Source organism: Lytechinus pictus, chromosome 8, assembly GCF_037042905.1.
Source record: "Lytechinus pictus isolate F3 Inbred chromosome 8, Lp3.0, whole genome shotgun sequence".
Classification (NCBI taxonomy): domain Eukaryota; kingdom Metazoa; phylum Echinodermata; class Echinoidea; order Temnopleuroida; family Toxopneustidae; genus Lytechinus; species Lytechinus pictus.
The window spans coordinates 10,453,536-10,474,442 of NC_087252.1; the positions used below are offsets into that span (position 1 = coordinate 10,453,536).

The 20,907-nt window shown below is 36.9% G+C and overlaps 1 protein-coding gene across 2 annotated transcripts; it reads left to right on the forward strand.

The window, feature by feature from the left end:
* Positions 1-3,661: 3,661 nt before the first annotated feature.
* LOC129266337 (zinc finger protein 11-like) lies at positions 3,662-20,248 on the forward strand. Of its 2 annotated transcripts, none has more exons than XM_064103561.1 (5): positions 3,662-3,798; positions 11,079-11,357; positions 11,933-12,073; positions 13,433-13,510; positions 14,642-20,248. In XM_064103561.1, the coding sequence occupies exons 2-5, from the start codon at positions 11,079-11,081 to the stop codon at positions 16,808-16,810; spliced, it is 2,667 nt and encodes an 888-aa protein (XP_063959631.1). In that variant the 5' UTR covers positions 3,662-3,798; the 3' UTR covers positions 16,811-20,248. The 2 variants fall into 2 exon arrangements, with proteins under 2 accessions (XP_063959631.1, XP_063959630.1); XM_064103560.1 differs by having other exon boundaries at positions 3,684-3,810.
* Positions 20,249-20,907: the final 659 nt, after the last annotated feature.

Here is a 20,907-nt window from a genome sequence, read left to right on the forward strand (position 1 = left end):
TTATTTGTTTGATCAAATATGTAGGAAAAATTACAAATTTTTCTTGTTTAAATTTAAAAGAATGGAATGGATTATACTTACAGCACACAGGTCCGTCTGTGGTGTTAATTAATGTTAAAGTAAATGATTCTTTCTTTGTTTTCCGAAAGTTTCAATTTTAATTAAATTATGAAATTTCTCTGAGGATATGTTGTTTGTATTTAATTCGAGTTCTATGTCATATTAATTACATTATAAGTATACGGTATACCCCACCCCCTCTTTCTGTTGAAATTGCAATAGTTTAGCAATAGGATCTCAGGAAGTTCCACAATTGAAGTGAATTTAAAGTTAAGGGGAAATTTTCACTAAACATTGCACATAGATACTTTAACACCTGAATACTCCAAATATGCAAAAATTAATGCATGTGCTTGATTTTTTGCTATTAGAGCTTCAAAGTTCACCCAAGTAGATGTGTTTATGAATTATGCATTCATTAAAGAATTGGGCATTTTTAGACCTCACGAGATCACTACGTTGAGTTTAAACCTCGATTACTCTGTCAAAATCCATGAAAATTTCATAAATTTTCGCAATTAAATGGGTTCTTGTACCGTTTGTCTTTATCCAGTAGATGCTGAATCAGCAATGTTCACAGCTGTGGAAAGAGCAGAACAGTAGAAGTAGGTTTTAGAATCCTCTAGCAAAAATTATAGTAATTGTATCCTTAAGATGGAGGTTCTATTTGTATTGCTTTTTGTTTGCTCTTTTACGTCTAACAGCGCTGTCGGTTCTAAAAAAAATGGTGTGAAAGATTAAACCCAATCTCAAAAATGTGGAAGTTCAATAACAAACTTGAGAAGTATAATAGATGCTGCATTTTATTTATGTCATTTTCACCAAACTTTTCAAAGTTGTAGAAAAAGGTGTACCTATAAGAAAGAGGTTCAAACATTAAAAAATATGGGTTCATGTGCTTAGAGCAAATAAGCTTTTTTGAAAAATGTGCCTTATGCTTTGTATCTATATGAGGAAAAATTCCCAACCACTCTACCATTTATGAAACTCAGGGTCTTATTCATCATACTTTGCAGCACTTCAGAGTAAAGTATTTTGAAATTGTAGAATTAGTTTAATTAATCACATGTTCATCTATTGTGACATTAGCATGCAGAGTGTAAAATATGCGCAGATCATGATGCGCACAATTTGTGTGGAACGTCCTTAAGCAAAATCATTTGGAAGTTTCAAAAGAAAATCAGATCTGTCAAATTATGCAGGCAAAATTGTCACTTTTTAAAAGTCAGTGTTATTAAGTGTGAGCCAAAATAAGTGACATGTTTTCAATAATTTGGAGATTTGTTTCTGAAAAAACAACTTTTTTATGCACTAAAAACCTCAATAGATTTTATGATTTCAAAATTTAGAAAATGTACGAACAGTTTCATAAAAACTTTCAGGAGAGGTTAGTGTAGCGAGGTCAGGAAAAAAAGACAATTAGATTTCCATCAATTACAGAATTTTGTCAAATCATGTATCCAGGGTCTATGCCTGCAGACTACTATTGACCATGTGATCTTTGAAAATGACATATTTGCTTTGAATATTCACAATCTCTACATGGTTTAATTTTCAAAAAAGGTTGGTCAATAGGGTAACATCTACCAAATATTTGCTTCTTGATATTGATCAATTAAAATGTTATTAAAAAAGTAAGGAATTAATCGTTTGTTTTAAAATCTAGTTCAACCTCAGTGATTTGTTTTAAAGAAAAAAGCAGAATTATGAAAGATAAGGAAATCGGTCAATCTATACATATTTATATAACCAGATTTTATTTCAAATTTGTGAAAATTGTGTTAGCTTTACAACAATGTGAGTAGTAACACATTAAAGCCACATATCTCCTCTTTCTAATGTCTGATATTGATTTATTCATACACCGTCATGGATGGCTGAGTAATCATTCTTTTTGGACAATAAGGACAAAGTTGACAAGCTTGGGGCCAAGTTTTAGATACTGCAAGAATCATGACATTTTATTAGAAATTGACTTAACAAAATGGAATAATGGAATTAACACTGGTGGATCAATGGGGGCACATCCAGCTCATGCCCCCCTTATGGGAGCCATAATAAAAATTATTATGCCATATTTTACCCAAGTGTTTCCCTCCCCCTTTTGAAAGTGAGATCAGATTATTAAAAAAAGTGTTATACAAACCTGTTCTGACCCAGGAATCCAGTGTCAATTGGTTCCAGTTGAAACCGAGTCAATTTCCCAGGGAAAAATTCTTCTAAATTGAACAGATTTCTGTAGCTCGGGAAGATTGTACTTAAAGGAGAATGAAACTCTTGGAGCAAGTTAGCTTTTGTGAAAGCAGAAAAATCAAAGAATAAGATCAACAAAAGTTTGAGTAAAATAGGACTAGCAATAGAAGAGTTATGAGCATTTGAATGTCGAGATCACTAATGCTATGGAGATCCTCCCATTGGCAATGCAACCAAGATCTATGATGTCACAGATGAACAACTCGCCCCTTTTGGACACTGAAAATATACCCCAAAACATCTCTTTTTGCTCATTCTAATCATATGACAAACGATTCATCAATGATATAATGTTGTGAAACCTCTGTACTTGTCCTCTCATAAAGAGAACACCTCACCTTGTGATAGACTCTATAAAAGTGAGAATATAAGTGAAATAAGTACTAAAGTAATGAGGGAGTTGTACGTGTGTGACATCAGAGATCTTGGTCGCATTGCCAATGGGAGGAACTACATGGCATTAGTGATCTCAATATTCAAATGCTCATAACTTTCTTATTATTCATTCAATCTTCCTCAAACTTTCAACAATATGTTTCTTTGATTTTTCTCTTTGATATGGATTCAGCTGGTTTCAAGGGTTTCATTCTCCTTTAATTTTACATTTTTAGTGAAATTGAAGGATTTTGTGCCTGCTTTAATTTGGTGAATTTTGTTAAGTTTTCAATTTATATAGGGCCAGGATATACCCCCCCCCCCCGGCCCCCAAGCGTAGGCTAGGGCAGCTACCTAGTGTTTTTAAAAAGTAATTGCTAGTGTCTTTCTCAAAGTGTTTAATAGATACAGCTCTGATATATTAGCCCGGCCCTATAATTGTCCCCTATCATATAGCAATTCAACATATAAAACTGGCAGCGGCCTCGAATCGAGATGGATCACAGCCGGCCCGTGCCCCCCCCCCCCCCCCCTATTTGAGAGGCCCATTAAAAAATTTTTTTAAATTGTAATGTAAAAATGCTGTTAAACAATAGTGTGCCCCCCCCCCCCCCCCTTGACCTTTTTTTTTTTTTTGCTTGTCAACTTTTTTCGTGGACAAAAAATACCCCCTTCATTTCTTCATTTTTTGTTTGAAACCCTTATTTTATTTTGCTGGTCATATTTGTGCCCTTTCTTTGAAACTTTTCGTAAAACCCCGTATACCGGTAATAAAAATTATGTCGAGTTTGATTCTCTTGGACTGGGAGACCGCTTGTCCAGAGATCTCGGAGCACCCAAAAAGATATATATCCCTGTAAAAGTGAGAATAGAAAGACGCACTACTCGAGCAAATTTTCGTATAACGGACACAATTACCAGCCGATAAAATGCACGCGCCGAATATTGCAATAGACCTACGTGTATTATTGCGCGGCGGCCGCCATATTCTACATGCAGTACGTTGGAGTGACCGAGTGATGGAAGTAGGCTACACCATAACCATAAATAAAACCAGCGAATTTTCTACCTTAGAAGTGGAAATTTGATATTATCTAACGAGTAATCAAGGTAATAATGCAGGTATTATTGAAACTCTATTCTTGATGACGATTGTGTATCAATTTATTGGCAATTATGTATAAATGAGGCTCAACCCTGTTCACGCTATTTTTAGTGACAGTAACCGTACGTGCGCTATCTTTTGCGTGTCCTCTGCATGCATGCTGCGAGTTTTGAGCGAGGAGGAGGATTGATGAATGATGGGTGAATGATCGAACGTGACATTTCTGTCGACGTCATGGGGGTGGGGTTGGGATATGAGAAGACATGTAGAGTCCAGTGTTTAAATTACTTTTTATTTTTACTAAAAATTTTAGGGAACCATAAAACATATTTGCCATTTTGAAAAAAAAACGAGATTAATATAATTGGACGTTCGACTGTCAGTGACTAGAGGCGCACGGCCAATATTGGACTTTTTGGAGACTGTCTCCAATGGGACTGGAGATTATCTCCAATATCAGAGACTTTTGTAAAGAATTTGGGTATCCAATTTCAGAGACAGTCTCCAGTTTTGGAGACCAATTTCCTTTGTTTACATTTGCTGCAAAAGGATTACCTTGGCGGCAAATAAAAATTTGATAAGGAGATTCCTCATGAGAAATTACCCCTTTTCACCTACTTTAAAAATTCACCGTCTACTTGTTTGATAAGGATTTTTGTTGTCAATCACACACAAAACAAATGGGCTTCTGGCCTCAGTGAGACAAAATTTTGGGTGGAAAAAATCATGCTTTTGTTGGTGTTGTTTCTTTGTCCTTTTGCAAAGCAAGTCTCCAATGTGGGAGATTGTCTCCCCTATTGGAGAGAGTCTCCCATATTGGCCGTGTGCCTCTACTGACTGTAATTTGTCCATCAAATTGGATAGGATGAAGTTCATCAAAGTTGAACAGAATGATTTGTATTCAGAGGAATCCTATTCATAATTACTTTTTGAAAAAAACTCACTTGAAAATTATTTTATGAAATATTGAATCACAGCCTGACTCGAGCTCCACAGCTAACGTCAACATGTCAACTATTTCTAAACTTAAGCTTAACCCATGGAGCTCTGGCCCGCTGCGCGGGCCGGAGCCCAGGGGCTTACCGTGTATTTGACCATACTCACGGGACTAGCGTGATTTATGGTCTAAATATTTCTCCAAATGAATTGTGAAAACAGAAATTATGCACTTACCGCAGAAGGGAGGAGGTAAAGTAGGAAGGAATTAAGGGAGGGAGGGAGAGAAAGAATAAGGGAAAGAATTAAGGAAAAAAAAAAAAGGAGGGAAGAGAGGAAGAATGAAAACATAATGAAAGGAGAAAAAGAATTAAAAGAGGAAGGGAGGAGGAAGTAAAAAAAAGTTTAATTAATTTAAAGAAAGAAAGAATGAAGGAAATAAAAAAAGGAAATTTGATAAAGAAGACATGTAAGAAAAAGGAGAAAAGATAGACAAATGAACAGAGAGAGAGAAAGGATCAGGAAAGACAAATAGGAAATAAAGATAGATGGAACAAAAACGGGGAAGCAGGAAGGATAGAAGGATGAAGAAAGAAGGATAGAAAAGAAAGAAAGGAAAAAAGTTAAAACTTCAAGCAAACAAAAAAACAATCCAATCATCTAAACAAAAATAATGATATTTGGTGATTTTCAAATATAGGCCTATTTAAAAAAAAAAAAAAAAATTTAGAATACACAACAAGACTCGAAACGAAAGCTGAAACAACTAGATCTACATGTATTATGAAAAATCAATAACTTGTTCCTCCGATTACATCTCTAAATCAGTAAGAATCCATAATTTTGCCTCCGACGAAGATTCTGCTAGGATCGAAAGCTTGGGCCCCTTTTGACTTTCTAATCCATAATATCATTATACAAATTTCTCGCCGATTTTGTGATTATTTGGTAGTCGGGTCCAGATTTTAAAAAAATGTGCTCATAAAAAGTGCTTTAGGCATTTTGTGTTAATGCTGATTTATCAATTGTTGTAAGGTAATTCAGGGGTGCTGAATCCAAAAATGCTGTTTGCCAAATTTGATTCCGACGTTTTCATCCTCAAATCGGCAAAAAACAAAATGGCGGCATTTTGAATGCAATTTCCCATATTAAACGATTTTTATGGGTGATTATATTTCAGAAATGGGTCTATGCGTTATTCTTTATACCCAGGGTTGCAAACATAATTTCTGATTGAATCGTAAGCCATTTTTAATTCCAAGATAGCTGCCATGATTCACAGCTGCTGATTGATGAATAATATGGCCAAATGTTTGATAATTTTGGGGCGATGCTGGCATAATCACATTGTGATATCTTTAATATGTCCGCCATTTTTTTTTTGCATGCATAGCAGAAGCAAGACATGGACGTCGCTTTTCCGACAACGGCGATGACCATGGCGGCGCGGCGAAGTCAATATCAAATTTTAACCGAGGTTAAGTTTTTGAAATGTCATAACTTTTAGGGTATAGATGTCTATTTCATGAAACTTAGGATTAATCAAAGTCTATTGAGAACAGGTTATACTTTACAAAAAGTCGTCAAGGGTACCTGGAAATCAAACATAGCGTCCAAAATGTCAGTCATACCATCAACTCCAAAAATTAAAGTAAATCATCAAAATCATTAAAAAGCTTTCAAGGCAAATAATGAATCAGTTTACAAGATAGTCAGTGAGTGTGTCAGAGAATCCAAGATGACCTTCCAAAATGGTGTCTATAATGGACGTTGTAACTTTGAAATGGTCCAAATTCATATAATATCCACCTGGTAGAAATAACTTGGGGTCTACCGAGAAAAGAATAAAACAAAAAATCATGGTTCCATAGGGAAAAATGATATTGGAAAAATGACAAGGTTCATCAATTGTGCAGTTTTGCAAAAAAATGATTATGGCTTTAAAAATAGTTCCTATTTCTTAAAAATTTGGCTGCAAAGTGCATATACTATCTACCTAGAGACATTTTTGTTTCTTTCTCATGATTTCAAGCAAGTCAGGGGTCAAATAATATAGGTGAAGACGAATTACAGGGATGTGATGATGTCTATTTTGTCAAAAAATTGAAGAATGCTCCAAAAGTTACATTTGAATTCGCCACCATTGACAAAAAATTACAATTCATATCCCATCTAGCGCCACTATTTGGTGTCTCTGTTTTTAAGACTCATTAAAATATGTTTTACAAGAGTTTGTGACATAATTAGATGGTGGTAAAACAATAAGTAAACAAACTTCAAGATATAAGGTTCACTTTCACCTAAAAATTTCCGTAATTCACTGAAGTATTTAAAGACACGTCATTTTAGTGTTTAGGACTGTCCTATTTCATGATTAGGGGACAGCAGTCATTTTTACGCAATTTTAGAAGTCACTTTGGACTTTTTACGACGAAAAGGAAAACATACCATCCTTGTTATTTGTCCCAATTTATTATTTTAGCATTCAAACCACAATAGTGTAGATTTTGTTCACCTAATTATGACTATGGTTAGGGGATGGAAGTCATTTTAGACTCATTTTGAAAGCCATCTTTGAATAATAGACAAAATAGACAGCTTCATACCATTGTAACTAATCCAAAAGTATATTTAACCCTTGAAACCACAATGTAGACACGAAAATCATATCTCCCGGTTGGAATCTAAATGGATTATGTCAATTTTTAAGTATCAGTGCAGCCATTTTAAACACTTGTATTGGAAGCCATCTTGGTTTTTCAGACATACAGGACTATGCCCTTAAACTTTTATATCCTATTATGTAAGGCAAGTCCAAGAAAAGGTCACCCCAGAAGGCCAAATTTCATCTTTAATTTAAGAAGTTACCTTTGGTGGGGTAAGAATGCCCAAATGTTGAATTTTAAAATTTCATTAAGAAAAATTTGATAATATGCATATTTATGCTAATTTGGGGCACCTAATTTGCATAATTGGTAAAATGGGTGTTACGTATGGGACAATTATAAAAACTCATAGAAAATAAAAACAAAACTTGTGAGATTTAGTCATAGGTGGGACATGGACCCCCAAACATCTTATAACTTTTGGGGGAAAAAAAGTGGTGTCATCTAATTAATTATGCAAATTAGGTCTTGTCCAAGGATGGAATGTCCCATACGTAACATTTTGAGGATGTTTTTTTAAGTTATTTCTCATAATGCAATACTTGTATTGTTGCATCTCTGGGAAGTTCTAATATATTAAGTATGAAAATGTTATACCACAAAAAGTTTCAAAAATAGAGTTTACTTTTTAATTAAAAGTTAATTAAGAAATTGGTACGTATGGGACAACATGTTACGTATGGGACATTTACACACAATGTCAATGGGGAGATTTGTGTACAGAGTGAATGGAGAAAAACACATTTCATGAGTGCTCTAAAAAGAGATTTACCTTTTCTTTAGTTTTTAAAGACTAATTTGTTATGAATACTGATTAATGAAAACAATCGGAGTGAAAAATTGTTAAAATTGAAAAATATGAAGAAAAACAAAAAATAGAAATACACAAGAAATTCATGAAACCATGAAAAACAAGAAAAAAAATGTTGAAATGGCTAATTTCCTTTTCAGTCATATCAAATATGTCTCAATAGAACATTTTAAAAGAAAGAAACTTTTGTTATTTCCATATTGTAGATTATTTCAATTTTTTGAATTATAGGGGAAATTGTGTACGTTCTCTATGGGGACAAAATGTCCCATACGTAACATGTGATTAATTTGTTTAATTATCGAGTCTGTAATTAGAGGGATTTGGCTTATGACATGAAACTTGCCTAAGTAGATATACTAGAGTATTGTGACTTCTATCAAACTAAGTTACAAGTTGTCAAATTAAATACTTTCAGAGAATTCTCAACTTAAAAAAAATGTTTTAAAAATTGTCTTTTTTCTGCGCCATACGTAACGGCATATCTTTTCTCTCTAAAAGGTCAAGGTCAAGGAAATATGTCACAATTTTTTGCATGATTATAAATTATTCTTCTACCATCATGAGGGTATTCAATCTAATCAAAGTCATTTAACACTATTTTTCAGGTCATTAAAGCCTCTGAAATGTCCCATACATAACGCACGCAAATTCTTGGACTTGCCCTGTATTACTTGACCATTCAAACCAAGGGTCAAACAACATAATCATATATCCCACGCGGATATTAAACAAACTATGTCAGTTATAGGTAACAATAGCCATTTTAGACTCCAATTTTGGAAGCCTGTTTGGATTCTTGGACATACTGACTGTCCTTGTAACTTGTCCTAATTTATTACTTGACCCTTCAATCACCAAAATCATATCTCCCAAGATGGATTCTGAATGGATTATGTCAACTTCTAAGTATCAGCAGCCATTTTAGACTCGTTTATTGGAAGCCATCTTAGATTTTTAGACATACAGGACCATGGATTGCCCTTGTAACTTTAATATCCTAATGTATTACTTGACCATTTAAACCCAGGGTTAGACAACATAATATGTTTTTAGGTAACAATAGCCATTTTAAACTCCAATTTTGGAAGCCATTATGGATTTCTGGACATACTGGAACCACTAACTGTCCTTGTAACTTGTCCCAATATAATACTCGACCCTTTAAACCATGTGTTATAGTACTAAAAAATCATATTCTCCAGGCGGGTATTAAACAAACTATCGGTTTGAAATTAACGACAGACATTTTATACTCCATTTTTACAAACCATCTTGGATTTTTGGTCATGGAGGACCATAGACTGTCTTTGTGACTTGTCCCAATGTATTTCTTGACCCATTAAACCATGGGTTAGACACTAACATCATATCCTCAAGGCAGATATTAAACAAACTACATGTATGTTGGGTTTTAGGGTTTTTAGACAACAGCTATTTTAGACCCCAATTTTGAAAGCCATCTTGGATTTTGGACATAGTGGACCGTTGACTGTCCTTGTAACTTGTCCCAGTTTACTCCCTGACCCTTGAAATCACCAATTAATAGAACCCAAATAAAAGACACTAAAATAGGTAATAGATGAATTGTGAATTTTTAGGCCATGGCAGCCATTTTTACGCAATTTTGGATTTTCAGGTACCCTGGAGTGTACATGAATGTTCACTCTGTCCTTTTACCTCCTACACCATTGAATACATGTATGCACCGAAAAAGATGTCTATGGTAGATAAAGTGTCGGTTATTTTAATTTTCAGTTAATGGTGGCCATCTTAGATGCCATTGAAAATAACCACTTCCCCAGTTCCGGATTTTGGTAGATTTTTAGATTGTTATTTCTGAGATCAAATGGTACCAAAAACCATTGACAAACATTTTTGTTACAAGTTTTGGGGTTCAGAATAGAGCAAAAAGGGTGTAGAATGGCGGCCATATTGTTTTTGCCAATTTGAGGATTTTAACATCAAAATCAAGGTTGGCAAACAGCAAATTTGGACTCAGCGCCCTCAAATTATGCTAAAACACTTCTCAATTCAGCATTAACACGATTTGCCTAAGGCAGTTTACTTTTATCAAATCTGGACCTGACTATGGTGGAGAGAATCTGCCCCGATCCTACATGCCTAGCTAGTAGCCTGTCACACAATGGCAGGAGGCCAGTTCCTTTGCGATGTATTGGGTTAGCAAGATATCACCGCAGAACTTGCAAAAGTTTATTTATCGATTTTATTATTGTCTCTGCTTCGTCATCTGTTATTTTGATGAAAATTTGTCACTTTTAAATGTATTAACTACATTTTGTTCAATATTCTGAAATACGGGACAAATATAGGCGTCCCGGGAAGGGTTTGTCGGGACGCCGGGACAAAGAAGCAAAATACGGGACGATCCCAGGATACACGGGACGTCTGGTCACCCTGGGACGGGAGCGATTTTTATGTTGGGAGTTGCTCGGTAATTGGCAGTTTTAGGCAGTTGCGAGAGCGATTCCAAAGCACACGAGGGCGGAATCGCTCGTCGCTCCTGTCTATTTTCAACCCTGGCATATGCGCAGACAAGGGGGAGTGCACATGCACAGACTTGGAGGAACTTGCCATTACTAGTAACCCTGTATGCCTTTTCAAGGTGCTTGGCCCCCCCTGAGTGTCATGCTGCTCACGCACATGTGCGTTTGTGAGAAAACCTCAGCTTTGGGTCAAGATTTTGTATTCTGTGCTTTGCCTTTGATTTTGCCCTACAATTACCCAAATTTTAAGACCAATTTTAATACTCTGAATGAAAAAGAAAGCAAATTATACACTGTACCTGTACGATAAAATACTAAATATATGCCTCAAGTTGTCTTTCAACTGTGTAATCTCTTCCACAAAGATGTCTGACGCCTCCTCAGACGCAGAAGCTCAAGCCGAGGGGCTGACGGATTGGCAAACCAAAGATCGCCTCGTGAAGGAGAAGGTTGCCAATATGTACCGCTTTACAAACAACGTTGATCTACGTAGGATGCCCCAGGAAACCTTTGAGACTGCGATGGCCAGCCGTGCGACTCTGGCACTGCATGCAGTACGGAGGAAGAGCACGAATAAGGTCAAGCGGAACTTTGAGACTAACTCGGTGGTTTCGTTCCACAGTGATGATAAACTTATTCGAGTGGTAAGTTGAACGATCAAATAAAACATAGAAACATAGTTATGCGCCTCCTCTTTTTTAAATGAATTTACATTTCACAATCTGGAATAGAAAATTGGATGCTCTATAAAAATCCTTCTTTAAAAAAGAAATAAAGATGCCTACAGTTCTTGCATTTAAATGATGTTCATATTGTATGCTTGGAGCATGAAACAAATGTCACCAAGGCCATTGCCATAGGCCATAGATGATTTACTTACTGCACCCAATGCCCCTCTCATTACCCTCTAATTTTTATCCCCTTTTCAATATTTCTTACATACGCATGTATTTTTTACTACGCTGTAGAAATGTGCCCTCCAAAGAGGCCAATATTATTTTAGGGCAAGGCTTCTCTACAAACGGACCACATTCTTATCCAAAGCCAGAAGAGGGAGATTTAAGACCTTTTTTTTAATAGGAAATGACAATTAATGGATGGCTTTGGAAATTATATGTAAGCCCTACTACAGAGAAGTGTCTTTGACCTGAAAATATTGAAACCAAGGGCCCAGATGCTGAAATTTTTCATAAAAACTTCAAAATGCCCTTCATCGCAGGTACTTACCGAGAATCTCCCTTTCATGTGCACTCTGTGTGGAGAGACATTTGTTCACACTCGACCATTACAGGATCATGTAGAAGAGAAGCACAGCTACTTTCAGGAAAATATCGATCTTCAGGCACCAAGGAAAAAGCCAGTGAGTAACAATGGGGTCCGGGGGGGGGGGGGGCCAGTCAAATATATTGCTGTACACATGCGTGACCAAGAAATTTCCAAACACCCCCCCCCCCCCCCCAAGTTTTTTGCGGGCTTTATTTACACATTTAGGCCCCTTAACAAGATGACGCCAAATATGACCTTGGGGAAAAAGCTTGGGGGAAAAAATACCCTAAATACGTTTGACCCCGCGATTGACCGTTGACCAAGTCTTTAAAAAACACCCTTTTTTTGAAAATCAGTGTTTTTGATACCCTTAACGAGTCCACGAACAGACCGCGTCCACAATTGAAAAAACACCCCTTTAAACGCGTTTTTTGGTCACGCGTGTGTACAGCAATATATTTGACTGGCCCCCCGGGCAATGGGGCTCTATCCATGAAGGGGGGGGGGGGCACTGCCATTAAGAGACAGACACCATTCTTGTGTACTAAAAGCAAGTAAAAAGTGTTGTATTTCATGGTCAGACAATGTACAGCACTTGACAAGGGTACATGTAAATCAAACTTGTCCAAATTGGAGGGGGGAGAGGGGAAGATACTTTCCAACAGCCTTATATGTGTGGAAACAGATAATATGAGACATGTAGGGTGACAAAATACTTGTTATTAAAAGGGGATGCTGTATGCTGAGGTGAATCAAGATTAAAGATGATGTACAATACTACAAGCATGGCGACTTGTAATGGCCCCTGGGGAGGGGGAGAGGGGCTCTGTTTACTTGTACCAGAAGAGAGCATATGTAGTTTTCTAAGCTTTTGTTATTGATTGTCACAGACAATTGTGCCATTTTGCGATAAATTCAGTGGCTTGAATGGAGTTGTCAGTGACAAAAATCCTCATTAAACACCCCCCCCCCCATACATGATGTAGATTCAGTTTATTGCACCTCACATACTGTAAAGCAAGTCCTGACAAATGACAATTTTTTTTATTTCAGTTTTGGAATGTTGGGCAGTAGCTGTCACAAAAAACAGATTCTGTCTCTGCGAAACACCACCCTGGTCTCGACTCCTTTTCTTTTTCTCTTTTTTTCTAAAAATAGATTTTCCTTTCATATTTTTAAAGACCTTCCCCAACTATGTCAGTTTCCTTCATATCGTTACAAACCTGCGAGCCAGTAAGATTTTATCAGATATTGTAAGTGTTCAATGTCTAAAAAAGGGTTCTTGAGCAAATAAAAAAAATTCAACATGAGATATTTGTAAGAATATGTAGTATGCTCTTAGTGTGTGTTTTCTTAAAAATAAGATTTTTTTCTTTGTTTCAATATCATTTTTAAAAAGTTAAAAGATGTGTTGTTATACATGTTTATTTCTGTTTGATGTTTCTTCTCTCAGATCATCATTGCAAAGAATTTTGGACGGAAAGAGAAGAATGCCCTACAAGATCAACTTGACAACTCTGATGACGAAAATGTAAGTAGAAATAAATATCCATATTATAGATGTGGGCGATTCCAAGCAAAATCGGACATTTTCCCAAAAGTCATATTGGCTCTATTTCAAATCTGGATTAAAATTTTCTATTAAACTCATATGGAAGTTCATCAATACAAAGGGTGATCATAAATTAGCCTCAATTTTTTTCTTATGCATCTCCTGATAGGAGAATCCAAACCATACAAAAAATTATATACATGGGACTACATTTTTTTACTTAATTTAAATTTAACAGAAAACAATTGTTTGTTTTGTAAAATTTTCAGTTGGATAATCTAAAGATCATCATTTTACATCATGTCAAACGACATTTTAAATATAAGTTGTGGGAAGAGTTAAAAAATTTCAAATTTGTGGTGCCGGACAAAGTGTATAAATACAACTGACCAGAGTTTTTGTGTCCACAAAAGAAATTTGGTGTTGCTTCCCAAATTCAAATGTCTTATTTGAGACTTCTATATGTAAGTAATGTTTTGCATGTATTGAAATTATGTTAAGAACTATTAGATATGTTAAGAACTATTAAAAGGTAATCAGTCACTTTTTTTCCATGTCCTTTTATGTAATGAGACTGATTTTTGAGCAGTCATGGCGTCCTTAATATACAGCATACAAGCTTTTTGTATGTATTATTTTAAAGCCTCACTTGTCAAAATACATGACAGTACACTTGACAAAAAGACTCGCCCCTGTAAATTTGACAGCACCAAGTATCAGAAGAGGCACGTAAAAGTGTAATGCGACTGACCGTGGAATTGCCCATGTACATTCAATATCCATGTTATACATTCAATATCCATGTCAATTATGTCATACATTCAACATCTATATTACACTATCACTTTCACCTTCATACATTCGAAACTCCATTTTGTAGTCATTATCCACTATATACAGGCAATATTGACTTTATGCAGTCAATATCCACTCTATTGTAGGCAACATCCACTTGATACAGTCAATATCAATTTTATAAATGTCCACAATACTCACTTTAAACAATCAATAGCCATAATACACTGTAAATGTCCAGTTAACGGTGTAAATATCTATGTTATGTCAAGACCGTATAGTAAATATTGTTTTGATGCTTACTTGTATTTGCAGGATGATGGTGATTCGGTTGCACCTGCGGTGGTATCAGATGCAGAACCAGATAGACAAGGTGCAGAAGAGGAAGGTATAGTACCTGTTGCTATCGGCAGTGTTACTGACGATGGTGTTGAACTGCTTCTATCTGAAATGGCAAGCCAAGAAGAGGTTCCGACAACAGTAGAAGAAGAAACTGCGAAAGGGCCGTTCTTCAATGGCACCTCGCCTTCTAAAGAAATAGCTCCTCAGAAGGTTCCGGTCATAAGAAAAAAGCCCAAAAAGAAGAAAAAGAAACAGCGGAGAGACAAGTACACTGTGGTGAACGCGGAGCATATTGTCAAGGAGCGTGAAGAGAGTGAGCGGAAGAAGCAGAAGCTGGATGAGAATGGGGAGCCAAGGGAAGTGAGGAAGTTGAGGCCGTTCTGCGTCATTTGCCATCTTCACTGCGAGAGCAGGGTGATCTGCCGACAGCACCTTGCCGAAGCACACAATATCTATCCCAGCAGGGAGGCTGCAGAGAAAGCTTGGAAGCGAATGAAGGAAAGGGGAGAAGATCCTGTGGTGAATGGAGCTGATGAATGCAGAGATGGAGTTTCGAATGAACAAAGGGAGCAGGAGGATGTCTCAATGGATTCCCTTGGTAATGTCGAAGGTGAAATTATCAAATGCGAGTTCTGTGAGTCCTACGTCTTTGACAATATTACCTATGAGAAGCATATGCGAGCTCACTGTGGTAACCCTGGGATCAAATGTGATATATGTAGGGAGGGTATTCGTCTGTGGGAAAATCTGATGTTGGACGAACTGAAGGATCTAGGTGAAAGGATGTTATCCAAGGACAGGCGACCTCAGGATGTGGATTGTGACACTGGCAAGACTGCCCAGAGAAAATATCCCAATTCCAGAATTGTCTCAACCTGCTACGAATGCAACGAACAGTTCTACCACAGCAGTCATATTGGGAATCACTATGCCAAAGCGCATTCGAGCATCACATGCAAAGAATGCCAAATCACACTACCGAACATGCAGGCCCTTGCCGTTCACAGTCTTGATAAGCACAGACCAGGGGTCTTCAGATGCCCTTGGTGTCCAAGGCGATTCCATGACAGAGGGAAGTATAACTATCACCTCGCTGGTCACATGGGGCAGTACCGATGCCCAGGGTGTGGGAGGAACTTTGTGGAGAAGCCGTCCCTCAATTATCACTTAAAGAAATACGAAAAGTTTCCAGAGCACTTCCAGGGGCGCCAAAAGGTCGTCCAAGAGATTTCTTTTGAAAAGCCGTTCTTATCGAGTGGCATCACAGATCATCAGAATAGAGAACTAGTTGTCATGGTCTGTGAGCTCTGCAATGCCACATTCCTCAATAAGGGCGGTTACACCAGGCATATGAACAAAGTGCATCCAGGGCATCAAGGTCGACCCATGGAAAAATCATTCATTTGCGATATCTGTGGCAACGTGTTTTGGTCCAAGACGAACTTGATGATGCACAAGAAAATACATGACAAGAAATTTCCCTGCACCTATCCAGGGTGCACTAAGAAGTTCTGGGCCCGGAGCATGATGAAAAAGCACATGGAGACCCACGAGGGTGCCCCCACATATTTCTGCGAGGATTGCGGGAGGACCTACAAACATTCCGGCTCACTGCGGCTCCACCGGAGAACCCACACAGAAGGAAGGGGCAAATGCGATAAATGCGGTCTAGAATTCAAGGGTCGCGCTAACCTTGCCAAGCACATGAATGACGTCCACAAGCAAGTGTTATTGTTTACGTGTGGTGTCTGTGATATGCAGTTGGGTTCAAGGTCACAGCTCCTATCTCATGCTAAGGTACACAGCGAGCACCTCCAGGGTTTTGTTTGTGAAACCTGTACCTGCGTGTTCCCAGAAGAGCGACTCCTCACACAGCACATGCGTGTCCACAATAAGACTTACCAATGCAATTATTGCCAAGACGTCCTAGACAGTGCCGATGCCTTAAAACGCCACCATCTCCAAGAACATGCTTTTCCTGCGCAACAAACCCCTGACAGTATTCAGCATTTCGATGCTGATACTACTAGCATACAGATCGAGGTTCAGGATTCAGGTGTTGTTATTATGGAATACCCCAGTACTGATCAAGAAGCAACAGATAGAGCGATTGCAGCGATTGTCTCGGAGTTACAGGGCTAAGAATGACCCACATATACATGTAGTGGGGATTCCCCTTATATTCAGAAATCAAATAGTCAATTAAACATTGTGGCCCGTATTCTTAAGTTGGGTTTAACTTAGATGATGGTCTCTGTGCTAATATTTTGCATCTCTTATGTTTACTAATTTGTTTCTGGTTGCTTTCATAATGAAGAAAAATACTTCAGAATACTTCAATTATCATTCCCAGACAATTCTGAACAATTTGATAATCAAATGAGTTAATAAATTAGATGTGTTCTTTCAGGGATTTGTATCCCAATTGGCTCTCCATAGTTAACCCTAAATAGACTGGGCTATTTTGATGCCTAAGAAGACTGGGGGGGGGGGGGGGGCTGATTCAGCCCCCCCCCCCCCCCTATGATCTCGGCCGTCGACCGCGCGATCGCGACGAAAATTGGCACGTGCATTACCCATGGCATAATCTCCAAGACTAGGATCAAATTTTCAGAAAAATCTCATAATTCATTAATTATGCTAATTTATGCGTAAAATCAAAGATTTGTTCTAATTAACTAAAGAAGGCCTCTAAACTGCTAATTTTTTATTCACAGACTCTTTGAAGGATTCTGATCAAATGTACTTTTTAAAAAATTCAATATCACAATAATTTTCTTATGTATTTTATTGTTTTTAAAATTTCTTATGTATTTCTTAGTTTTTTTACTTTTTGTTTTTTATTGTTTTTTCATTGGAAATCGTTTGCTTCTTTATTCTGACCATAAACAAGATGAAATTAATTGAGTTTGATTAGTAAAATTGAAAATAATGATACATTTATGAATTTTGGCTAAAACACAATTTGCATTGGATTTGTACACAAATTCATGTTTTTGAGCAATTTCGGGTCGACATGCACTTACAAAATGTTGCGTTATTTCGGAACCACGTACCTGGGCGTCGCAAATTTGGTCTCAAAAGTTGTGCAAGACTTGAAAGAAAAAAGTCATGGAACGTCGCGGCGCCAGCTTTTCGCGTTACAGATTTATCGCGAAAAATGTCGAGGGGGGGCTGAATAACCCCCCCCCCCCCCAGTCTTTTTAGGGTTAAACCACAACTTTAAACAAGGGTTTGATTTAAACCCAAGTTCAGAATACGGGCTTTTATGTTTCTTTTATTCATGGCAATATCCTTTCTTCCTCATGTGTCCACATTAACCCTCCTAAGAAGATGGGGAGGGGGGGCTGATTCAGCCTCCTCCCCTCCTATGATCTTGGCTGTTGATATCGCGATTGCGACAAAAATTAACATGCGTGTTACCCATGACATAATCTACAAAACTGTAATAAAGATCAAATTCTGCAAAAATCTCATTGCTCATTAATTATGCTAATTTATGCTTGAAATCAAAAGATTGCCCGAATAAAATAATGCACCAAAAATGGTAACTTTCAGTTCACAGACTCTTTATAGGAATCTGATCAAATGTATTTTTTTTTAATGTCAACATCACATTTATTTTATTTTCTAAATTTCTTTTGTATTTCTTTGTTTTTCAACTTACTTTATTTTGACCATAAACAAGATGAAATTAATTGATTTTAATCAGTAAAGGGAAAAATACGTATCCACTTATGAATTTAGCTGAATTATTTGCATTAGATTTGTAAACAAATTTGCGTTTTTGAGCAATTTCGGGTCTGCATGCACTTACGAAATGTTGTGTAATTTCGGGACCATGTACCCGTTGGTCTCAAAAGTTGCGCGAGACTTAAAAGTAAAAAGTTTGCGAGCGACTTCAACAATCAAGGGTGAGGGCCTGAATCAGCGGTAAATTGCCAATATGTCTACTGCCAACTCGTCCACTCACAATATGGACTCCTTTCATTTAGTCCAATGCCATTCCGTCTAACAACCATTTGGTCCAGTCATCACTTCATCTGATCACCATTTCGTCTCATAACCAGTTGGTCTAATATCCATTTTCATTTTCATTCATTTTGCACAATTAACACTTAGTCCAATTAGACCAAATGGTGTATGGACTAAATGGACTTTATCCAGGGTAGCCACTTCAGTTCCGAAACCGTTTCTACCAGCGGGCCTTGATTAACATGATAACATTATTATTACCCAAGCTATAGCTGCGCTGCCAATGCTCAAGCATTGGAGGTATTTCTTTTTTGTATTTTTTTTAATTTATGTTTTTATTGATAAATCTTCAACATACCCATTAACCAAACCTGTGTCAAGTGCAGCACAATGTGGGTAAATCTCTTGCTAAAGGAAAACATGCCGTGACTGGAAATCGAACCCACGTCCCTCAGATTGAATGACCAGCCACTAGATCAGGTTTATTATCAATTGGTCCAATGCCAACTCATCCAATTACCAACTTGTGTACTATCATTTGGTCTGCCATCAATTCGTCCACTGTCCACAAGATCTAATTGCCATTTTGTCCACTTGCCATTTCGTTGTCTAATCAGTTGGTCCAATAGCCATTTAGTCCATATACCATTTGGTCTAATTGGAATGAATGTTAATTGGGCGAAATGAAAGAAAATTAAATGGATATTAGACAAAATGGTTGAGATGAAATGGTCATAGACGAACTGGTGATTAGACGAAGTGATGATTGGACCAAATGGCTATTGGACCAAATGAATGTTAGACGAAATGTTGATGGACGGAATGGCATTAGACTAAATGAAGTTAGACCCTGTGATGAGTGGACGAGTTGGCAATAGACGAATTGGTAATTTATGAAACAGGATACCCCCTCAATGCCTACATAGTAGTTCAGACTTATTGTTCTAAATGAAGTTTATTGACACTACAGTATATAAGATTTGTGAGCTTTACTTACCTTAATGTGCCTCATAGCTTCCAGATATTGTAATTTAGAACAAGAAATTAATTGACAGAACACACAATCTTGCCTTTAATATACTTGTAAGCTAGTCCTAAGATTTCATGGGAAGAAATAATTTCCCAACCAAAAGACATAGTTCTCAAGCTCTTGTGCTTCTCATCAAAAGGGAGTAAGGCAATGGCTTTACCAAATTACTTTTTTAATAAAGCCATGATTAACCCATAAAGGCACAGCACCTCTGGTGAGTGGTCATATACCAATAATAGAAAATTTATGTATATTGCCTCACCAAGAAAAATTGCATCACTAAAGCTGGCACAGAGCGAAGACCATCGGTCGAGGGGGGGGGGGGCTGATTCAACCCCTTCCCCTGGTCTTCTCGGGTGCAACATATCCCAGTTATTTTAGGGTTAATCTGAAGAGGGGCCGAAATGCACTTACATTATACCTGCTTATAATCAGTTCTAATCTATTTGTTAGAAGCCTTCCATTTTGGTCATTTTGTATATTTGATGAATTATACGCATGATTTGCATGAACTGTTGTGTAAATTTCATTTTCAAAGGAATTGATTTTCATTTTAATAAAAGATCAAATAACAATTCAAAGTGTCATTCATTTTCACTTTACCTATAATCCTATTAAGTATTAATGCTGTAGTTCCACCAGTGAAACTGACTCCAAACTGTTTGTATGCCATTGGTAATATAGCTTTATCAGTCTGGACCCCTTTTCATAAAACTTGTTAAAATAACAAATTTGCTATAACAGTTAAAAGCTTCTAAAATCCTTCATTATGATTGGCTGATCATTAACTTGTTATAGAAACAGTACATTTGTTATTATAACAAGTCTTGAGTCAGTTTGGCTTGAATGAGTGTATCATTGTGAAATTATTAGTAAGCTGTAAGAATATCATACCAAAATAGACAGTACAATGAAGTCTGTCCTATGGCCACCACACACCTCAAGGTAATTGTTTAATGATGCTAATATTGAGACACGGAATATCTTCCTATGTTCAAATCTGTGACTATATCCTTATTAGAATAAAAGTGATGGTCTAGGCTGAAAATATTTATATCTCAATGAATAGAGTAAAATTCACAGAACAAAATGCTAGAAATTTCATCAAAATCGGATAACGAATGACAAAATTATTGAATTTTTAAAGATTTGCATTATTCCGGTGAAACAATTCTAGGCATGTATTCATGAATATTCATAAGGTGGGCTGATGATGTCATACCCTCACTTGTTC

Excerpts from the sequence above, each read along its gene's own strand:
- LOC129266337 (XM_064103560.1), top strand. Across the intron at positions 11,358-11,932 it reads ATGATAAACTTATTCGAGTG|GTACTTACCGAGAATCTCCC; the intron begins GTAAGTTGAACG and ends CCTTCATCGCAG. Across the intron at positions 13,511-14,641 it reads ACAACTCTGATGACGAAAAT|GATGATGGTGATTCGGTTGC; the intron begins GTAAGTAGAAAT and ends TTGTATTTGCAG.